The sequence below is a fragment of the Rissa tridactyla genome, chromosome 1 (assembly GCF_028500815.1).
Source record: "Rissa tridactyla isolate bRisTri1 chromosome 1, bRisTri1.patW.cur.20221130, whole genome shotgun sequence".
Taxonomy (NCBI): Eukaryota; Metazoa; Chordata; class Aves; order Charadriiformes; family Laridae; genus Rissa; species Rissa tridactyla.
The window spans coordinates 166,051,658-166,071,588 of NC_071466.1; the positions used below are offsets into that span (position 1 = coordinate 166,051,658).

Below are 19,931 nucleotides of genomic sequence, written 5' to 3' on the forward strand. Positions count from 1 at the left end.
CTGGGCTTCTTCACCATCTGAAGAGAATGTTTCCTCCTAACCCACCCCAATGATGAGGTGTATACCCAGAAAGTAAGGGCTTCCCATGAGGAGCTACAGATGTCAAGTTGATTTTTAAAAAGAAATGTGATTATAATAAGAAACATTATTTCTTAGGGAGTTGCCCTATGGCAGTATGTTGTGATTTGTTTTTGTCCCTGCTGACACTCACAAAAGCATCCCTTTGGTGAGGTTGCTGGTCTTCTCTCCCACCCATAATTAGAAAGACCGCTTCCAGCAAAGGTCAGTAGGTGGGAACTGGAGCAGGATGGGAGAGGAACGTCTTCTCTGAGCATGTCCCAGGAACTGAAAGGCTTTCACTGCTATTAGCACACCTGCCTAGATGTGAGCACATCTGCTAAGTCACCAAATAGGTCCCAGGGGCCTGCTTGGAGTGAGTCTTACCTACCAGGGATCTCAAGACTTGTGGGGTAGGTCTGACCTTCTCTGGGCAGTCCTGCAAGCTAGCAGAGACCTCACCATCCTGCCAGCTGCATGTTTTCACCCAACCCCTCTGCTCTCTCTTCATTCTTGGCCTGTGAAGCGCTTGGGCTTGAGTATGGAACGGGCACAGCAGGTGTTTCACAACTACCCTGGCCAAAAATTGTCCCTCTGCTCCACCCTTTCCTGTCTAGCCACATCCTTTTGAAATGGGCAGAAGCCAGACCCATGCAAAATCTGCCCTGAAGGCATTTTATGGGAGCAGATGACCAGCAAGGGGAAGGAAGGATGTTTTATTGCCTCAGTTTGCTTCCTTCCAGTGGATTTTGGCAGAAAGGGCTGGTCTTTCTGCTCTGGTTCTCTCCAGATGAAGGGATATGTAGCAGAAGTGTTTATTCTGAAGCTGTTTGGAGCTATTGCAATGTAGCATGAGACTGTCTAACACTTGAAGCTGGATTTTCAAACATACGCTTCCTTTATTAGCATTATTTTGATCAAATAATTGAGTAAACTTGAGTAAGTTTACATTCAAATACAATCTTTTTAACAGGGGATTTCTGTCACACTTGGTACTTTCAACCTTAACTGCTGGATAGTGGAGCTAAAAGTTGTCCTTTTTTTTCTTTTCTTTTTCCTGTGGTTAACTGAATCGATGACATATTGCAACTCTTCACAGCAGGACATTCATTTAGATTCAGTGGGAACTTGAATAGGCCAAAACTAAAACAAATAAAGCAAATTAGATCAAAAAGAGCTGCATCAGCTTTTAGTAACCTCACCAGTAGATCCAAATTAACTTTTTGAAAGCGTTCCAGAATGGGACAGGCTGCTCTGGGCTGTGGTTACTCGTGTGTGTGGGACTTGGTATCATCCTGTATTTGCACAATGAAAATTTCCTGATCCTGGCTCTGTCCTTGTCACTAACCAAGGCCAGAAAGCTGTAGTGACTGTGTTCACTCCACATCCCCGTGCGTTTCCCTACCAGCTACCTGGGCAGTGGTTGGCCAATGCAATTTCAAATGTGCTAAAAAACCAGCTGCTCTGATATTAAACCAAGAATGTAAAAAAAACAAAACCAAAAAAATCACAAGATGACATGGGTTCTCAGTACATTGACATTGTCTGACTTAAATTTTGTGAAGAAAACTTAACTTTTTTTACTATTTTTATGAACTCTATTATTTTTTTAATATATGAATGAAAAAGAGTATGTTTTTAGAATTTGTGCTTTTATTTAGTCTTAATTCTTCTCTTCTGTCTTCAAATTAACCAGCTGTTCTATTGTACGTCATTTGCAGCTAGTCAAGAGAGATATTTAATATCCATAACAATACCCGAGCATTTAATTGAAAAATAACTTAGATAAGAGAAAGTATAATCAAATTTAGGTATTGTAGATGAAGTGATTTGAATAGATTGAGGCTGCATTGCAGGTCTTCATGTTAATTCCATAGCAGTTTTACCAATGATGCTGACTTTGTGTTGGGAATATTCAGCTTGAAAACCTCAAATTTCATTAAGGGGGATATGACTTGTCCTGGAATGGTCACAGTCATGTGTCACTGTTGCATTCCTTCATCATAAAATAAGAGAGTTTATCCACAGTCCTGCTGCTACATTTGAAGAAGATAAACCAAAAGCTGAGAGGTTTGGACTGCGATGGAAGACCAAATTCTGGACTCCTCTAAATTTTTCAGGTCTCCTCTCAGGTTTTTTAAAACATTTGCAAGACATTTTTTTTTTTGGGGGGGGGGAGGTTGTTTTAAATCATTATTAATTACATATTGTTAAGCTTTTGCTAACAGGATTAAGATTCAGCAGGAAACATTCCATATAAAACATGCACTGTGAATAAAACAAAATAATGAAATTCATTACGCTGAAATTCAACCCTCCCATCTGGCACTGTAGAAACATGACAGACACACAAGGGCCTACAGAAGTCCAGGAGAAGTTAAAAACTGTTACCTTCAACTTCAGACAGGGATGCACCTCACCTAACTTCAGCTCTCTTCAGAGGTTCACACGCATCCAGTTTATTCGCTTTCCGAAGCTCCCTCTAGAGCCAGGAGAAGGAACAGCCATCCCCAAAGGCTGGTTCAGTCCACCTCTTTCAGGCACCTGCTCTGTAATATGTGATTTATTACAGACAGCAATTCTTTATCCCCCTCCAGCCCCGTTTGATGTCCCCCAGGCTCGTTAGGTTTATGTTCCAATTTCAAATGTCCTGTCCGACAGGGACTGCTCTGGGCCAGAGACGGTCCCTGTAACCCAGCACTTGGTGTCCTGCAGTGCTAGTAGGAGATGCCATTGTGGAAGAGTGCAGGTGGCAGTGGTACATCCCTGACGGACCCCTTCAATAACAGGCCCCTCTTGCCCACGGATTTATCTGGTGCCTTTTGACCCTGATGATGCCAGCTGCCTCTGCTGCCTCCTGGGACAGTAAAGTCCAGAAGTTCCCAGTTATTCATGGCATAAAGTATTTTCTTTTGCCTGCTTTCAGCTAATGTACTCCTTTCATAGAGAGATCCTTATGCTAGCTGTGTGGGATCAGGGAAAGAAAAGTCCATGGGTTTGGTGATCCTGCCCTGCACGGTGCGTGGCATGTGGTTCCCCCTCATGCTCATGAGTGACAAGTTGTCAGTCACAATCTCAGGATTAGCAGAGGACATGTAAAAGCCAGACACGTACAGAAGAACACAGGGCTTTGCAGAGCTGCACTTGGGAATGTAAAGAAAGCACGTGATGGATAATATCACTGCATCACAGTCCTAATGGGTTCTTCTAGGTCCAGGGAGAGTTAAGATTCAGTTTTAAATGGCTGAACCTGCCCTGAAAAAAAAAACCCCAATCCAAATCATTATTATTTTTGTCAAGCCAGGACTCTTATTTTCAGGTCAGGTCTTCCATTCTTAAAATATGGTAGCTGCAAGGTGATTCATCTTGGTAACCCTCCAGGGTTGGGAAAAATAATCAGAAACCTTTTGTCCTATTGCCAGTGTGCTTAGAGGGAGGGAGAAAGGGAAATGCTTCCACACCAGATAGGTCTTTTTGTACCTTTGTTAGCATTAATATTAAGGCATAACCCAGTGTGAGGGCCTCAGACACTACTTATTACACATTCCCCAGACCTGATCAGAAAGAATAACTTTCAGCAATATAAAACTCTTTGAAGGGAAATTTATGAAGAGGGGGTGGTAGGCTCATGAAGGAGCTGAGAGCACCTTTCAGTCATAGTACCAAATCTGTTAATGGGAGATCTGGCAAGAGCAAGTCACCTTTTCCGTGAGGCCTGGGAGCCTGCGCTTCCAGAAGAGGGGAAGCTGGCCAGCTGCAGAGACAGGACATGATGGGGACGGGAGCTTGGCATTTCTCCCAGGCTCCTAGTTCAGATGTGTGCTGTGCCTGAGTGCTCTGCTGAAGCAATTTCATGAGACTACAGGGATGATCAGCAGATGCTCTTGGCCCGGGTGGATTCTGCCCACTTCCTGCACCCTCCCGAATAAATGATCAGGGCATGGGAGGGAGGAAAGGAAACCTGGGAGAGAATGCCCTTCCCTGCATCTGCAGATACGCCCTGCACGATTAGCAGAAGCCATAAGGGCAGGGCATGGTTGAGTGACCCAGTGGTTTGCAAACACATGCAGTTTTAAAAAATATTTTCTAAAAGTGGCATCATTCTGGGAGGTACAAAGGCTTGGAGGGGTAGTAAACCTCTCTGGTAGTGTTTGATCAAAATGCAGCCCTTGAAAAGATCAGGTAACACATCTTTTTTACCAGTCCGGTAATACAAAAAAACACAGCCAACCCCGAAACCAAACAAAGTAAGCAAACAAACAAAAATTAAAAAAAAAAAAGGTATTTCCTTAGCTATTATTTGATTTTGTCTAACTCACCTGAAACACAAGCAGTAAAGAGAGACATGGCTTTTGGGTCTAGCTGGGCTGGGCCTAGGACAAGACTTTTAGAGGATGGTTAAGCTGTTTGTATCTCCCCAGGTTGGATGGAGCCAAAATAAACCCTGTTGTCACTGAGGGCAACCCAGAACAGGTTCTACCTTACACTTTGCTTCTCACTGCTGGAAGATGCTCTGCAATGCTAGTAGGAGAGGAGTGGAGTGCAAGGCAGCTGGAAATTTCTGGGGTGAGATGAGGAGATTCTCCTCTGAAATACCCAAAAAAGTATTTTCAAGGAAGATTCTGTAAAAAAAACCATCTTATCAATAGGATTTCCTTTGAACTCCATGACGTTTGGAACTCTGGGAAAAGGGAAACCCTAACGTGCACCAGGGAAGAATTAGATTACCAAGGACCACTCTTCTGACTCGTGCTTACATCAGCATCATGGTCCATACAAGTACTATGCAGAAGAGAGGCTTGTATAGAAGACAATCTCCTCTTTATTTCCTCACAGGCTATGTGTGCTTACATGTTTAGTTTAGTTGTTAAGATAGCTTTTCCCAGATTATTTTGTAGCCTGTCTCCTTGCCATATGAGCTCTTGCATTCAGTATCCCTACCCCGTTCCTGATTAAAGGACACGTCCGTGTGGTTTGGGAAGACTGCTCCAGAGGACGACCCTGGAGTAAGCTGCCAGACTGAAGTACGCCATTCCCACCTGCATACGGGGTCTTGTGGCTCATGCTTGCTCCACACCATTTACACAGACAGAACCCTCTTCTACAACACATGTTCCTTGCAGTATCCCCAACAGGGCCCTTTTAGTACTCATCCGGGGTTCCCTTTGTGCACACTTACTAGATCCGCCATCCAGCTTTCCAGCCTAACTCCCTGTTTTGAGACATAGATGGGGAAAAACTGGGGCTAGAGGGCCAGAGAAGTTTCCCACTACTCTGGGGAAGGACATGAAGATGAGAAACTTCATAGGGCACATGGGTGGCTCCTGGGATAAGCCAGAGAGGGATGCATTGTCATGGTCTGCTTCAGTACCTGTGTCACAGGAAAAGGAAGGAGAAAAGCTCTGGATGCAATGTGTAAGCTCCTGGGAAAGATGAAAACCAGAATGTCTGTGCTTGCCTCGTGCTGAAAAGCTCCCAGTATGCCTCTTGGGACCAGGGAGGGCGTTTTCACAACCTGGAGGGCGTTTTCACAACCTGGCTGAGCATAAGGTTTCAGCAGGAGTTGGGAACACTTCTGTACTACAGAGCGCTTGCACAGGAGGGATGGACCTCATCTGGATCAAAAGAGAAATGGGCTTCTGGCTACGAGCATGCAGGAGGTTGTCAGTGAGCTTTTTAACTGAGGACTGGGGAAAGCTAACCAGTGGCGACATTTTTCAGGACGGTGTTCCCAAAGACAAGACATAGCAAATTCTGTAGCCTCTAGGGAAGGATATATCAGGGATAGTATAAAACAAGAGGGCTAGCATTCAAAGAGAAGGCCAGGAAACCAAATCAGTGCTGTAATTGTCTCAACATCAGGGTTTGAAGCCTGGGGAGCAAGACAGGAGCAATGGCACATTTTTTCTGATATGTTAGGCACTTTGGAAACCTTGAGCTTGTTAAAAAGAAGTTCAAAGGAACAGCTGGGGGGATTAAATCCTCACAGCTGAGTGGAGATGGCTGAAGTGACCTTGCTGGGAACATAGTGGTAGGGCTACCACCCACCAAGAAAGGCCTGAAAAAGGGAAGGAGGCTGGTTCTGGTAACAGGAGGGAGGGTTGAGAGTAAGAAAGCTTAATTCAGAAAGCTGCCGGGTGTGTCTGAGTGAAAAATACAGAAAAGAACACAGACTCTAGCAGATTAAGCATAAAAATGTAACAGAGCTGTCCAAAAAGGGATTAGAAGATCATCTAGTTAAAAATTCAAAACTGGTACTAAATCCTCCAACTGTCACAGCAGCAGCAAAAGTCCTGCCTGAGAGCCTGTCAGACCATAGGACTCTTGGTCTATAAGCCTACTGGCTGTGACAGACACACTAGTGGCACTGTAACGAGGGTCAGAACAGCCTTTTCAATTATGTCAGCATAGTTTCAGCAAAGGGAGGTCCTGTCTTATAAACACCTTGGAGTTTTTTTTACAAGGTCAAGTAGTACGTGGAGAAGGATGACCTGGTTGCTGTGGTCTGCCTATATTTCCAAAGGCTGTCGACAAAGCCTCTCTGAAAAAGCCTTAGAGAAAAGTCAACAGCAGCAGGATAAAAGGGGAAATCTCGCATGGATAGTTATTTGATAGAAGATTGATAAATAGAGGAAGGTCACCAGTGAGTTCTCCAGGGGTTTGCACTAGGATCTGTGCTTTTTAACAAGTTCCTAAATGGTATGGAAAAAGGGGTGAACAATGAGATGATGGGGTTTGCTGACAATATGACTGGTCAAAGCACTGGTGCAGTTGTTTGTTTAGATAAGCTTTTGTTCCAGTGAATATCAACATAACTGCAATGTGATGTTGATTTCCACTATCCTCTCAGTCCATGTTTGCTCTTAGAGCTTAGCCGGGGGGATAATTAAAAAAGATCATTTGGAACCTTGACCCATAGATCACATAACTCTAACTGGAGCCTTTTATTGTTATCGGTGGTCCTAGACCTCATTCAAGCTGAGAATCTTTGCAATGGGTTAACATGAGAGGCAGCAGAGCTGCAGTGTGGAGGGCAGTCACTGGTCTGCCATTTGCTGCTGCTGCTGAGAGCAAGGGCACTTTTGCCTGGAGCATCCTCACCTCCAGACACCCCAGACCTCCTTAGACTGGTGCTGTGCACTGTGATGGTGCCATCAGATGGCCATGATCTTAGGGAAAGTTTCCTTCTTTATCTCCCAAACATTGCTAATACAGGCACCACTGCTCTCATCCGCGATGAACTTGGTGTTTGGCAGGGGATACTTAGCTGTTGGGATGGTCTTTATGTCCTTCTTGAATCAAGAAGCTGAGTTTGACAAACCTACTTTGAAGATGGGTTGTGGACTCTGCCTTTAAGGACAAATTGTGTTCTTGATACCTAGATCAGATTTTAATACAAATCCATGACACTAAAATAATGCATGCTAATATCTCTTGGAGTATCCTAGGGCTCCCCTCTGGGCTGGGTATTATTTGGTATTTGCAGCACGTCAGAGATTGAGTGACTGTACAGATCAGATGGCAACATTTTGTACTGAACTGGTAGAGCTCTAGAAAAATGTTTTTATGCTTGAAGCAGCTCCTTAGCGTGGTAGTAGGCATTGGTAATCAGGCTGCCTACTTCTCACCACCTTCTATATTCAGGAAGGACACGGTGGCTGACACATTTCCTGATATACACTCAAAAATCACATCAGTTTGGATACAGGACCTCTGATTACCAATATGAAGACAACTCACACTTTTTCTTTGTCTTCTGCAGCAACCTCAACAAAGCCTGTTATTACCTGATATGCGGGGAAACAGGGGTAGGGAGGAAGCTGGTGATTTGCTTATTGCCTCGTGGCCAGAACCAAATGGTGAATGTAGGTGGCCTCAGTTTGAGGAGAGCGTTTGCTCCCTGAGGCTACCTTGTGACCTAGCACAGCTTAGTTTTGGCACCTTGAATACATCCATGTCAGTTTTGGCATCCTGAATACATACATGATGGGACAGCGGTCCCATCACTTCCATATTCAGAAAAAAAAAAAAAAGAAAGAAACTGTCCCAGGGGCCTTACAAGGGAAAGATTCCTCAAATTCCCTTGTCCTGAGCCTCTTCAAGACCGGAGGGTGAGACTTTCACATTTTTAAGTGTATATCATACTTCTTATTCTAGACAGTTTGAGGTGAGGTATACTAATTCAGCCTTCAAGGCCCACAGCATTCTTTTCTTTATATTTCTTGGAAAAGAAAAGGCAGCAGTAGGCCAACAGGAATCTTTCCCTTATAAGGCCCCTGGGACAAAATTTCATTTTTTTCTGAATATGGAAGTGATGGGACAGCTGTCATAGGAATTCTCATTTGAATACATGCCAGCAATAAGGCAAGAATATCGCTTCATGCAGGTAATTTTTAAAAACCTCTTAGAAGCTGTTCACCAGTTCAAAACTAGTGGAGAAGTCTAGTGGAAAAGGAATGAGAGACACGGATGTATTCAGGGTCCCAAAACTAAGCGCTTTACATAACACACCTTACATATGCTCAAAAAGAAGGTGGCAAAACAACCCACCAGAAGTATCCCTCCTCCTCCAGCTCTTCCCCAAAGACGTCTGCTTGCCCAGCTCCACGCAGCTCCCCTGTTTTCACAGGTGCACTGATGCCAGCAGCTATTTTTGCACTCAGCAAAAATAAGCTGGACCTCTGTGTCCATCCACTCCTTTCCTTTGCAGACTCTGCATCCCAGTGGCCTCTAGGAAAAGTGCAGGGAACGCTATCTTCCATCCCTGCCCTCCAGCAACAGAGGGAGAGGGACCGATCTCTTTTCCCTCAGGGACGTTTGTCCACCCGTGCTGAGCCACTGTGAGCTTCTTTTTGTGAGGTGGCAGCTTGTCTCCCTGGCTTCTCTGCAGAAAGCGGAGGGGTTGCAGGTTGTATTTGGGCACCGTGGGTCACTGGTGGCGGAATACGGGAAGTGAGGAGGGTCAAAGCTATCAATTAGTAAAGGAGGAACAAAACTAGTAATTCAGGATCTTTCCATGGAGGCTGCAGAGGTGCCTAAATGCAGTGAGTGCTCTTCTGCAAACAGGTCTTTTCCCAAGCCATGGGTCACAGCACTTGAGAGGTGAAACAGGTCCAAAAGGCAGCTCTTAAGGGTCTAGATTAAACAGAGAACAGCTAATGTGCTTGGCTGCTTATAGCAACTAAAGGCGGTTATCTTCTTCTTGGCCAGGGTGGGCATCAGTGGGGAGCAGATGAGCCCCAAGGGCTGCACGCCAGCCAGAAGTTGGAGATCAGCTGCCTTAGAGGAAACGAAACTGGCTGAGGCACCCCTGTGAGGTGAGTGTCATGGTTCAGAGTGGGACAGGAAAGGACGGGAGTACCCACCCACAGGTAGTAGGGAGACCTGTACATTGCCACCCAGACCAAAACTGTGGGTCAGCATTTCCTCCAGATCACAGCTAAAAGGTGAAAAAAAGGGCTCTTTCTACTGGGCCCTTTTGGGTTTTGTGCCTGTGCTAGAGAGGATGGAAATGCTGTTATCTAGAAGGACAATTTCACAACTGAAGCTGGCTCCTGATAGTCCAAAACCTCTTGAGATATTTCCCTGTGAGGGTCAAAGAAATGAACGTGAAAGGGTGAGTCTGATCCAACTGACCCCTGTGAGTCCTATACAAGGTCAGCCAAGCCATTCCCACATTTTGATGTGTTTGATGACAAAAGAGGTGGGAATCACTAAACTGAGGTGCAGGAACTGTTGTTCTTAGACATCTTGAACCTAAAGCTGAAGGTGACCTAAAGGTGACTATATCCAATATCAATGATAAGTGCAAGTGGCAGTAGAGTTTTGTTATAACTGAAATCTACTTCTCTGTCCACTAGGACTGTAATCAAACACTTGCGTGCAACTTGGCCAGAATTGCTTTTTGTTTGTGTGGATCTAGAGGGATGCTGAAGCAGTAGCTTTGAGACCCTTTTATAATCCCTGCTACACCAAGGAGGGGACCTGTCAGGGCACCACCAGCCCTGCTTGTCCCTGCCCAGCATCTCCTGGGGTTCCCCCCACCCCGCCCAGGTGCCAGGACCTCATTTCAGGCCCCCAGGACTGTCCGTCCCTGCCCCGAGTGATGCCACAGCAGGGCCGGTCTCCAGCTCCCCACAGCCCTGCCCTGCCTGGCCATGGCCCCACCGCACCAGGGAGGTGCCCGATACCCAGCACTGGGGTTGTGTATGATCCCAGATCCCTTCACCAAGCCTGATCCTGACCCCACCTGCAGACGGACATCCTGGTCTGGCCTGTGTGTGTATGGGAAGAGGGAGCTGAGGTTTGTGACAAATTAAAAGTTAAAATGAGCAAAGTCACTGCATTTCGAACAGGTCTTTGGTTTTTCCCCTGTGAAATTAGATGAATCATCTCTGAACTGTTTTTTCTCCTGACAGGAAATGGTGATAATTAGTATGTATAGCTGGGCCTCGGCAGGAGGAGGGTGGAAAACCTGAACCAGACAAAAATTGGAGGATCCAAGTAACTGCATCTTTAAGAAATGTGGATAAGTGACTCTCAGTTCTCCCATCTGCAAAATGGGGATGGGCTTTAAGTGTTTGGGATAGGTGTGGCAATATGAAATGAATAAATGCAGTGCAGTTAGATACTGATGTGGAAAAGTCATGAGGAAGGGGAGGAAAAGGAGCAAACAGTTTTCAGGAAGAATTATGCTCAGTATGTGTAGAAACAACTGAACACTGAACCTCTGTGAGGTGCTCTTCCTAGGACTTGTAATGTCACCTATGGTGGCCACTATGCTTTGTCACCTAGTGCCAGGTTAAGTGTCAGAAAAGAGACATGCAAAATAGGAAAATTACCCTAAACTTGCAAAAATTGCTTGTTGTCTTGCAGGGATTAAGTTTGGATTACTATGTATTTTTTCAAGTTAGTAGGTTGTCGTGGTTTTGGCCGGATTGGCCAATCAGAACAACAGATGCCCCCCCTCCACAGAGAGGAGAGGAAGAGATAAGGAGATTTACGAGTTTAGAAAAAGAACTAAACTACTTTAATGAAAATAATAATAAATAAGAAAATAGTAAATAATAATAGAATAATACAAATTAAAGAATAAAAAAGTATACAATATATACAAAACCGTATCCAGCTCCCAGGATGACGATCGTGTCACCAGCAGACACAGGGAAAGTCCCAGACTGGAGTCAGCAATGGACAGGAGCTGAATTCTGGAACGAGAGTCAGGAATGCTCAGATCGGGATCAAAGGCAGATGAACAGCCAGGGTCCTCCTCAGATGTCGGCCATTGAAGAAAACGCGAGCCAGCGCAGCCTTGCCCCTTTGATCCCTCAGCTTTTATACTGAGCGTGATGCATTGGGATGGAATACCCTGCTGGTCAGTTTTGGGTCACCTGTCCCGTCCGCTCCTCCCTGCAGGTGGGACCCCTCTACGCTTCTCTGCTTCCAACCCTCTAACGGGGCAAACAGCGAAGTTAGCTGACCTCGGTTGTTATAGCAATAAACATAAGCAAGAGCCTCTGTGCATACCATCCCTTGGTATAATCAGGTCTTATCACTCTGAGAATGAACAGTTTCTGAACAATATGCCATTAATTTCAGGCTTTAGTCAGTTAGAAGAGGCCCAGCTAAAAAGTAAAATTACAAATCAGAAAATTGGTTCTGTTTTACCTCAAACCAGGACATAGGCATATGTTACTGATTATGACAATCTATACTTTTCATGCTGGCTGGGAAGTGCTCTGAGGAGACTTTCAGATCTAGCCCTGCAGCCTGAGCTGGCTCACATCAATAGCAGCAGTAAAAAACTTTCTGTAGGATTTTCTGGCAGATCTTTTTTACTCTACCAGTATCTCTGACCACACCAACAGAGCATCTAGAAGCCAAGTATGAAATACCACTGAGATCCTGTTGTTCTTGATGGTTCACCTCTCCTAAGGTGAGGCAGCAAAGTTTGCTGTAATTGTGATGGCAAATGTGTAAGAGGGAGGGAGAATCTCTCCCAGTGAGTGTCCTCCCTGTCTGCTCCTTTTGTGTGTCTGCATTGCAGGGAAACATACACTTCTTCCATGTATCCTAGTTAAGCTTCATCATGGCTAGACTAATGACCTCTGGTGCATAACTGCAGGCTTTTTGTGCTGCTAATTACACAAATAATAGCAGTATTTGGGAGAGGAGGACGAAACACGGTCCTTATGTATTCACTACTGAATGAGGTGACACTGGATTCAGCTCTCCTCGTATGCCTTGATTTTCCTCTGGTACTTCTGCATCCTCCCCCTAATACACATGGTCTGACTGCTTGTTTGTGAGATGGTCATGAGAATATAGTGCCTTCTTAACAATAAGAGAAGGGAATAATGGAGAAAACACATGAGTGGAAAATCAAATATGTAAAAGCATTTAAAATGACTACAAAAAAATAGCTTCAAGTTGCAAAAGGGCCATTTAACATTTGATGGAGATTGATAGCCTCAAAAGTGGAGTAAGGCAAGGACTACAACAGTGCGCTGCAGTGTTGCTCTGGCACATAGTGAGAGGCTTTTCCTCTGCAGATGGTTGGTGTTGCAGTTATCACTGCTATACAGGATTTAAATATACATCTGTATTCCATATAACTATGTGCGTGCAATGAAAACGGTCCTGAGAATATCAAATTACAGACTGGAGGAAAACGCGCTATTGTGATGCATATTACTCTTGCAAAATAAGCATTGTGGAGAATGTGGGGAATTGGTTTATGGTGAGATAGAAAGGCCTCTGTCTCAACCCCAGTATTGACATTTCAATGTGAGAAGAGCTGGTGAGTATAAAAAGATGCAGCTTACAGGCACTGTAGTAAGTTTAGTTTTTAAAGGATACCAGCGCTTTTACCAAACCTAGGTGGGTTGGAGCAGACATACAGTCATCCATCTGACTTCAGGAAACTTTAGGAGATGTTAAGAATTTCACTACTCAGTTCTTTATGCCCCCTGTTATTATGTGAAGTCAATCTGTCTTACAGTCCGGTTGTCTTGCATTTGTAAAATTCATAATGAACTCTATGAACCATCCCGCTCCCAACACAGCTTGGATAGCCCAGATACAGATTCGGTGAATTTGCCATCTTATTTGCCCTCCCAGCCTCAGGGATAGCTTCTCAGCTATGAGACCTCAATGATGAGGAAGAGTTAGAAAGAAAACATAAGCGGGAGAGAAGAATATGTTTATTTTCCTGAAGTCCTTTTTACCATAAGGATACAAGAAAAGGTCAAACTGCCTATGCAAATGTTTAAACAATGGGATTTTGTGAATTAATTGAAGATGAAGAGTCACCCAAAATCTTCAAGAGGTTCATTTGCCTTCTCTGTAGTGGAATGAGAGAGGGGAGTGAGGTGATATTTTTGCACTCGCAGCTCCTGCATTTCATTGAAATAGTGAAGTTGATCATCTGGTCAGCACTGTATGTAAACTGCGCAAGTGCAGTTTGTATACATGAGGTACAAATGCAACAATACGACAGTGCTAAACTATGTGATGACTATTAAACTTCAGATTAAATAAATTAGGAACTCCTGCTAGAGACACGAAAATATATGCAATGTTTTAGCTAATAAGGTGGTATGCATGCTAATAGGGTAGTCACCACATAGTGGACAGAGCTTTGCATCATCTTGTGTTGCAGCCAAAGGTTTTATGTAGAGAAGCTGCTGTGACTTGATCTGTAACCTGGCAAAAGAGCAGCAAACAAAAATTGCGATTTGTCTTCCTATCTGGGCATCAAAATATGAATAAAATGATGCTTTCACATCTCTTGCAGACTCAGTCTGACAAATTTTTTCCATGTTACTGAATCATACCAACAGATTTTACAGAAATAGCACTGTGTGCTTTATTTAGAGTATGGTCTGTTTCTGTATGCCTTCCAAGACTTCCATGAAGCTCAGTGATTCGACGCAAACCTTCTCATCTTCGGTCTTCATGCCCCAATTTATTCCATCAACATCAGAGAGCCTTTTGCTGTGTTAATAACAGCAGAGAGTTGCAGAGAAAGTAGCCCGTTCTGAGGTAAATAAAGTATATGCTGTCTATTATTTCACATGTAGCCTCTGGAAACTTTAGCTTTGGAAGTAAGGGGGGGAAAAAAAATCCCCTATTGAGTGTTTCGCAGTAGCCAGAGGTACAAACATCGCTAAGAGAAGTGGAGGCATGGCTTCTGGGAGTTTGTGCTACCTGAGACTCTTTGAAACCATTTTATTTTAAAGAATGAGATTCTAACTCTTCGCTTTCTTCTCTAACGTGAAGAAGACCCTCTGAAGATTAACACTGCATTTCCCGTCTCACATTAACTTTAAAGGAGAATTCCTAATTCACAAAGAAAAACAAAACTTTCACTCTCTCCAGGTCTGTTGGCTTCCAGGACTCGGGATTTATCGTCCCCTCTCTGCCCAAACTCCCCTCTTTTCGCGACAAGGCACGGACAGGCGACAACAGGGACTCACACGGCCTCCCAGGCGCAGAAAAAGGGCAATTTCATGGAAGATAAAGTAGCCAAAAACCCCTTTTATCCCCCCAGAAGAAACACAAGCCGCAGCGCGGATCGCCAGGAGGGGGCGGGGGCGGGGCGGGGCGGGCGCCACCAATCAGCGCGGGCCGCGCTGCTATAAATAGGAGCGCCGCCAGCACCACCGCCCAGAGCGTCCCGCGCCGCGCCATGGCTGAGACAGCCCCAGCTGCAGCGCCTGCCGCCGCCGCCCCGGCCCCCGCCGCTAAGAAGCCGAAGAAAGCGGCGGGTGGCTCCAAAGCCCGCAAACCCGCCGGACCCAGCGTCACCGAGCTGATCACCAAGGCCGTCTCTGCCTCCAAGGAGCGCAAGGGGCTCTCCCTCGCCGCGCTCAAGAAGGCGCTGGCTGCTGGCGGCTACGATGTGGAGAAGAATAACAGCCGTATCAAGCTAGGGCTCAAGAGTCTTGTCAGCAAGGGCACCTTGGTGCAGACTAAGGGTATTGGTGCATCTGGATCTTTCCGCCTCAGTAAGAAGCCTGGAGAAATGAAGGAAAAAGCCCCCAAGAAGCGGACAGCTGTGGTCAAGTCCAAGAAGCCGGCAGCCAAGAAGCCCGCCAGTGCTGCCAAGAAGCCTAAGAAAGTGGTGACAGTGAAGAAGAGCCCCAAGAAAGTTAAAAAGCCGGCGGCTGCTGCTGCCAAGAAAGCAGTCAAGAGCCCCAAGAAGGTGATCAAGGCTGCCAAGCCCAAGAAGGCGGCGGCAGCAGCGAAGAGCCCGGCCAAAGCGAAGGCGGTGAAGCCCAAAGCAACCAAGCCCAAGGCGGCCAAGCCGAAAGCGGCCAAGGCAAAGAAGGCGGCGCCTAAGAAGAAGTGAACCCGTGGGGGAGAAAACTTTTGCTCCGCACTTAAACCCAACGGCTCTTTTAAGAGCCACCCACTTTCTCTTGAAAGAGCTGAAACGCTGTGGCTGCTACCCGTTCTGGGGAAGCGGGCAAAGGGGAGGTGGTCATGGGACTGGCGGTCTGCTGGCGAGAGCGCTTTTGGTTCGGGTGCAGGCAGAAGAGGGTCAGAGCAGCGAAGTTCGGAGGTGCTGTTGTGCCTCCGCTCACCGGGGAGAGCAGGCAGAGCCGGGCGCTGGAGGCGTTGGAAGCTCCAAGTGCGCAGGGATTGGCTGCGGCTTCGGAAGGGCGGAGCTACGGGTTCTCGGGAGCCTGTGGGCACCGCCCAGCTCCGCCCCGGAGCGGCGCAGAGACACAATGTTGGGTCGGGGCTGTGTGGAAGAGGCTGCGTCTTCCCCACTGAAGTGCAGATGTTCCACGGCTGGCTTCAGCCGATCTTTTTAAAAGGCACTGATACTTTTTATTAATTTTATTTTGTGAAATTCAAGCTCCTTTTCTGAGTTCGTTGGTGGCTCTGAAAAGAGCCTTTGGGTTTCTGTGAGAAAGGGCTTCCCGGCGCTGTTCTTCGTCAGTGCATTCACTTGGCTTTAGCCTTGTGGCTGTCGGTCTTCTTGGGCAGCAGCACGGCCTGGATGTTGGGCAGCACCCCGCCCTGCGCGATCGTCACCTTGCCCAGCAGCTTGTTGAGCTCCTCGTCGTTGCGGATGGCCAGCTGCAGGTGGCGGGGGATGATGCGCGTCTTCTTGTTGTCGCGGGCCGCGTTGCCCGCCAGCTCCAGGATCTCGGCCGTCAGGTACTCCAGCACGGCCGCAGGTACACCGGCGCGCCGGCGCCCACCCGCTCCGCGTAGTTGCCCTTGCGCAGCAGACGGTGCACGCGGCCCACGGGGAACTGCAGCCCGGCCCGCGACGAGCGCGACTTGGCCTTGGCCCGCGCCTTCCCGCCCTGCTTCCCGCGGCCGGACATGTCGCAGCGACTCACTGAACCAAGAGTTAGAACCGTAGAAGAAATGGAATGAGCTCCGCCACTCGGGCTTATATCCCTTCTCAGCGAAAGGCGCGAATTTCGATAGGCTGAGAAGGGAACATTGCGAAGGCAGCCAATGGAAACGCGGATCGAGTTCTAACCAATGACGATGAAGTACGGAGCCCTAGCTGCGTAAACGATCCCTCAGCCAATAAAAGTTCAGGCTAAATGAATCCGTAATTTGCATACGCTGCCTATAAAAGCAGTGCGCTGAGGCTGAGTTTGCATCCGCGTTAGTGCTTTCTTGGGAGTTAGTGTGGTTAAAGATTGATTAAAATGCCTGAGCCGGCCAAGTCCGCCCCCGCGCCCAAGAAGGGCTCCAAGAAAGCGGTGACCAAGACGCAGAAAAAAGGTGACAAGAAGCGGCGTAAGAGCCGCAAGGAGAGCTACTCCATCTACGTGTACAAGGTGCTGAAGCAGGTGCACCCCGACACGGGCATCTCGTCCAAGGCCATGGGCATCATGAACTCCTTCGTCAACGACATCTTCGAGCGCATCGCCGGCGAGGCCTCGCGCCTGGCGCACTACAACAAGCGCTCCACCATCACCTCGCGGGAGATCCAGACGGCCGTGCGGCTCCTGCTGCCCGGCGAGCTGGCCAAGCACGCCGTCTCCGAGGGCACCAAGGCTGTCACCAAGTACACCAGCTCCAAGTAAGCTGCTGCTGTGCCCTGTGCCAGACCTGCTCGACCCAAAGGCTCTTTTAAGAGCCACCCACCTTCTCAGTAAAAGAGCTGATGCTGCGGTGACTTGTACGTAGCTTAGGCTCATTTTGGAAAAAGAGGAATAACTGTGTGACAGTGCTGTCCGTTTTAAGGAATACGGAATATGTGGGTGTTCGCGGTAAACGGTTTCTCCGAGTCTGCCTTGCTGGAGTAGGGAACGCTTGCGATTCACTCTAGTTACCCCGGGGACCGGCTTCACTTCCGCGTACGGTTGCGGGCGTGGGGGGTGGAGAGGGGGGATTAAACAATAACCGAACGGTGTGTAGGTGTTCTCTTTAAATGCCCGAAACAAGCATATTGCCGATAGGCGATACTTGCTCTTTTTCCCCGTGAGGCACTTAAGCGGAATGGGGAACATCGAAAGCACGGACGGTTCAGGAGGACCGTCTGCCTTTGGTTTTCTTAATCAGCAAAAAGCTCCAGGCTCGATCCCCCCTGCCCACCGTTAGCGTTCTCGCGGGCGACTGGGAAGAAGCAAAGCAGATCGCTTCACGGCGTTCTCGACCCTCAGCCGCGCAGCCCTGCCTGTGCGCCCGAGCGCGATCTAACCCGCAGCGCTCTTCCGCGGCTCTCGCCCTCTTTCTGCCTCCACCGCTCTGTTCCCCCGCGTCCCGAAAATCCTGCAGCCGAGCAGCCCGCGGGAGCAGGGGCGGGCCGGGACAGCGGGAGAGGCACCACTGCCGGGCTCGAACCGACCTGAGTGAGAACTGCATGGCGCGCGGCCCTGCGCGGCGCTGCTCCCAAGAGGGCGGGGATTGGTCGCGGTGGCGCTCGCGGCTCCGAGCCCGTCCCCGCTCCGCCGAGGAGCGACGGGCCTTAAACACGGGCGGGGGAGCAGCCGGGAAACGTTCGCGCGCCTACCGCGTTCCTGCTCCGGCTCTGAACCGAGCGCCGTTACCGAGTGTGAGGAAACGGCGAGTGCTGGGAGAGACGGAGGCTGCCGACAGAGGAGGTTCGGCCAGCAGACCCGATGCTTCAGGTTTTGGGGGCGGGTTGGGAAGAGCATGCTAGAATCGTTTGGTCGGAATGAACCTTTAAAGGTCGTCCAGTCCAACATCCCCTGCAAGTAGCGGGGATAGGGGTCAACTAGATCAGATTGCTCAGAGCTCCGTCCAACCGGACCTTGAATATCTCCAGGGATGGGGCATCTACCACCTCTCTGGGCAACTTGTTCCAGTGTTTCACCACTCTCAGCGTAAAACACTTCTTTGTGGTATCTGGTCTAAATCTACCCTCTTCTAGTTTAAAACCATTACCCTTTCGCAACAAGCCCTGCAAAAAAGTTTGCCCCCATCTTTACCACAAGTCCCTTTAAAAAGCCAAGGCCGAGACAGTGGACAGAAAGGGGCTCCTACACCAGCCACCTACGGTAGTTCCTGCCACCTCCCCGCCGCCGAAACCGGTTTTTCTGGGGACAGTCCACGCATATGCCTCCTTAGACCCCGGGGGAGCCTGTGCTAAAGCGGCCTAGAGAGTCGGAAAAGAGCAAGCGGCCGTGGCGGAGCCGGCCGTGGAGGGAGGGGGACGGTCGAGCCCGGTCGGCGGGTCCGGAAACGGCGGGGGCGGGGCGGTGAAGGGGCGGGTTTCCCGCCGGCGAGGCGCGCGCTTTTCGAATGCCGTTGTCGCCCAATGGCAGCCGGCCTCGAGCGGGCGGCCAATCGGCGGGCGACTGCGGCTATAAATAGCGGCGCGGCAGAGCCGCTGCCACGGGCCGTTCTTTCTAGAGCAAGAGGGTAGTGGTGAGTGCGGAGCGATGGCGCGTACGAAGCAGACAGCGCGTAAGTCGACAGGTGGGAAGGCGCCCCGCAAGCAGCTGGCCACCAAGGCGGCCCGCAAGAGCGCGCCGGCCACGGGCGGCGTGAAGAAGCCGCACCCGCTACCGGCCCGGCACGGTGGCGCTGCGGCGAGATCCGGCGCTACCAGAAGTCGACGGAGCTGCTGATCCGCAAGCTGCCCTTCCAGCGCCTGGTGCGCGAGATCGCGCAGGACTTCAAGACCGACCTGCGCTTCCAGAGCTCGGCTGTCATGGCGCTGCAGGAGGCCAGCGAGGCCTACCTGGTGGGGCTCTTCGAGGACACCAACCTCTGCGCCATCCACGGCCAAAGCGTGTCACCATCATGCCCAAAGACATCCAGCTGGCCCGACGCATCCGCGGGGAGCGCGCCTGAGGCTCTTGCTGCCACTCTTTCCCCACTTCTGGTAGACACCCGAGGGGGCCCACACAGACCCAAAGGCTCTTTAAGAGCCACTACATGAACAATAAAAGGAGCTGTAACGCTGTTGAAATTAGGTGAAGTTGCATGTTGTGTTGCATCGAATTTATCAATATATAAATTAATGCTATTTACCATGTTCAATAAAACCCACCAAAAAAACGTCACTCGGGGTTCCCCCTATTCAGTTGCATAAAACTAGCATGCAGTGATGTAACAGGATTTAAAGCTGAATTTGTTTTTTAAGGAAATGGGGGTAATGAAGTAAAACTAGAAAGACCACTTATATTAAACTATACGAAATGAAACTTTAAAAAGGCATGATTACTTTTATTACTATTTTTTGAAGTTAGAAGAAAAGCTTTAACAGCTCCTTTATTGCGCATGTGGTGGCTCTTAAAAGAGCCTTTGGGTTGGGGGGGGGGGGGGGGGGGGGGGGGGGGAGCCTCAGGCACGCTCACCACGGATGCGCCGGGCCAGCTGGATTTCTTTGGGCATTAAAGGCATCTCATACTGGTCAGCTCTATAACACA

General features: G+C 48.4%; 2 protein-coding genes and 2 pseudogenes across 2 annotated transcripts; 3 read left to right on the forward strand and 1 right to left on the reverse strand.

The window, feature by feature from the left end:
• The first annotated feature begins 14,743 nt into the window (after positions 1–14,743).
• LOC128904631 (histone H1.10-like) lies at positions 14,744–15,619 on the forward strand. The gene has a single exon (XM_054189281.1). It carries the CDS (start codon positions 14,747–14,749, stop codon positions 15,407–15,409), a length of 663 nt encoding a protein of 220 aa, XP_054045256.1. The 5' UTR covers positions 14,744–14,746; the 3' UTR covers positions 15,410–15,619.
• Positions 15,620–15,869: 250 nt separating this feature from the next.
• On the reverse strand, positions 15,870–16,499 carry LOC128904653 (histone H2A-IV-like; annotated as a pseudogene).
• Positions 16,500–16,592: 93 nt separating this feature from the next.
• On the forward strand, positions 16,593–17,225 carry LOC128904657 (histone H2B 5). The gene has a single exon (XM_054189311.1). The coding sequence runs from the start codon at positions 16,737–16,739 to the stop codon at positions 17,115–17,117; it is 381 nt and encodes a 126-aa protein (XP_054045286.1). The 5' UTR covers positions 16,593–16,736; the 3' UTR covers positions 17,118–17,225.
• A 1,557-nt stretch (positions 17,226–18,782) lies between these two features.
• Positions 18,783–19,549, forward strand: LOC128904644 (histone H3-like; annotated as a pseudogene).
• Positions 19,550–19,931: the final 382 nt, after the last annotated feature.

What these genes read in the sequence shown, in the direction of transcription:
- LOC128904631 (XM_054189281.1), top strand. Translation starts at nt 14,747, where the DNA reads ATGGCTGAGACAGCCCCAGCTGCAGCGCCTGCCGCCGCCGCCCCGGCC.
- LOC128904657 (XM_054189311.1), top strand. Translation starts at nt 16,737, where the DNA reads ATGCCTGAGCCGGCCAAGTCCGCCCCCGCGCCCAAGAAGGGCTCCAAG.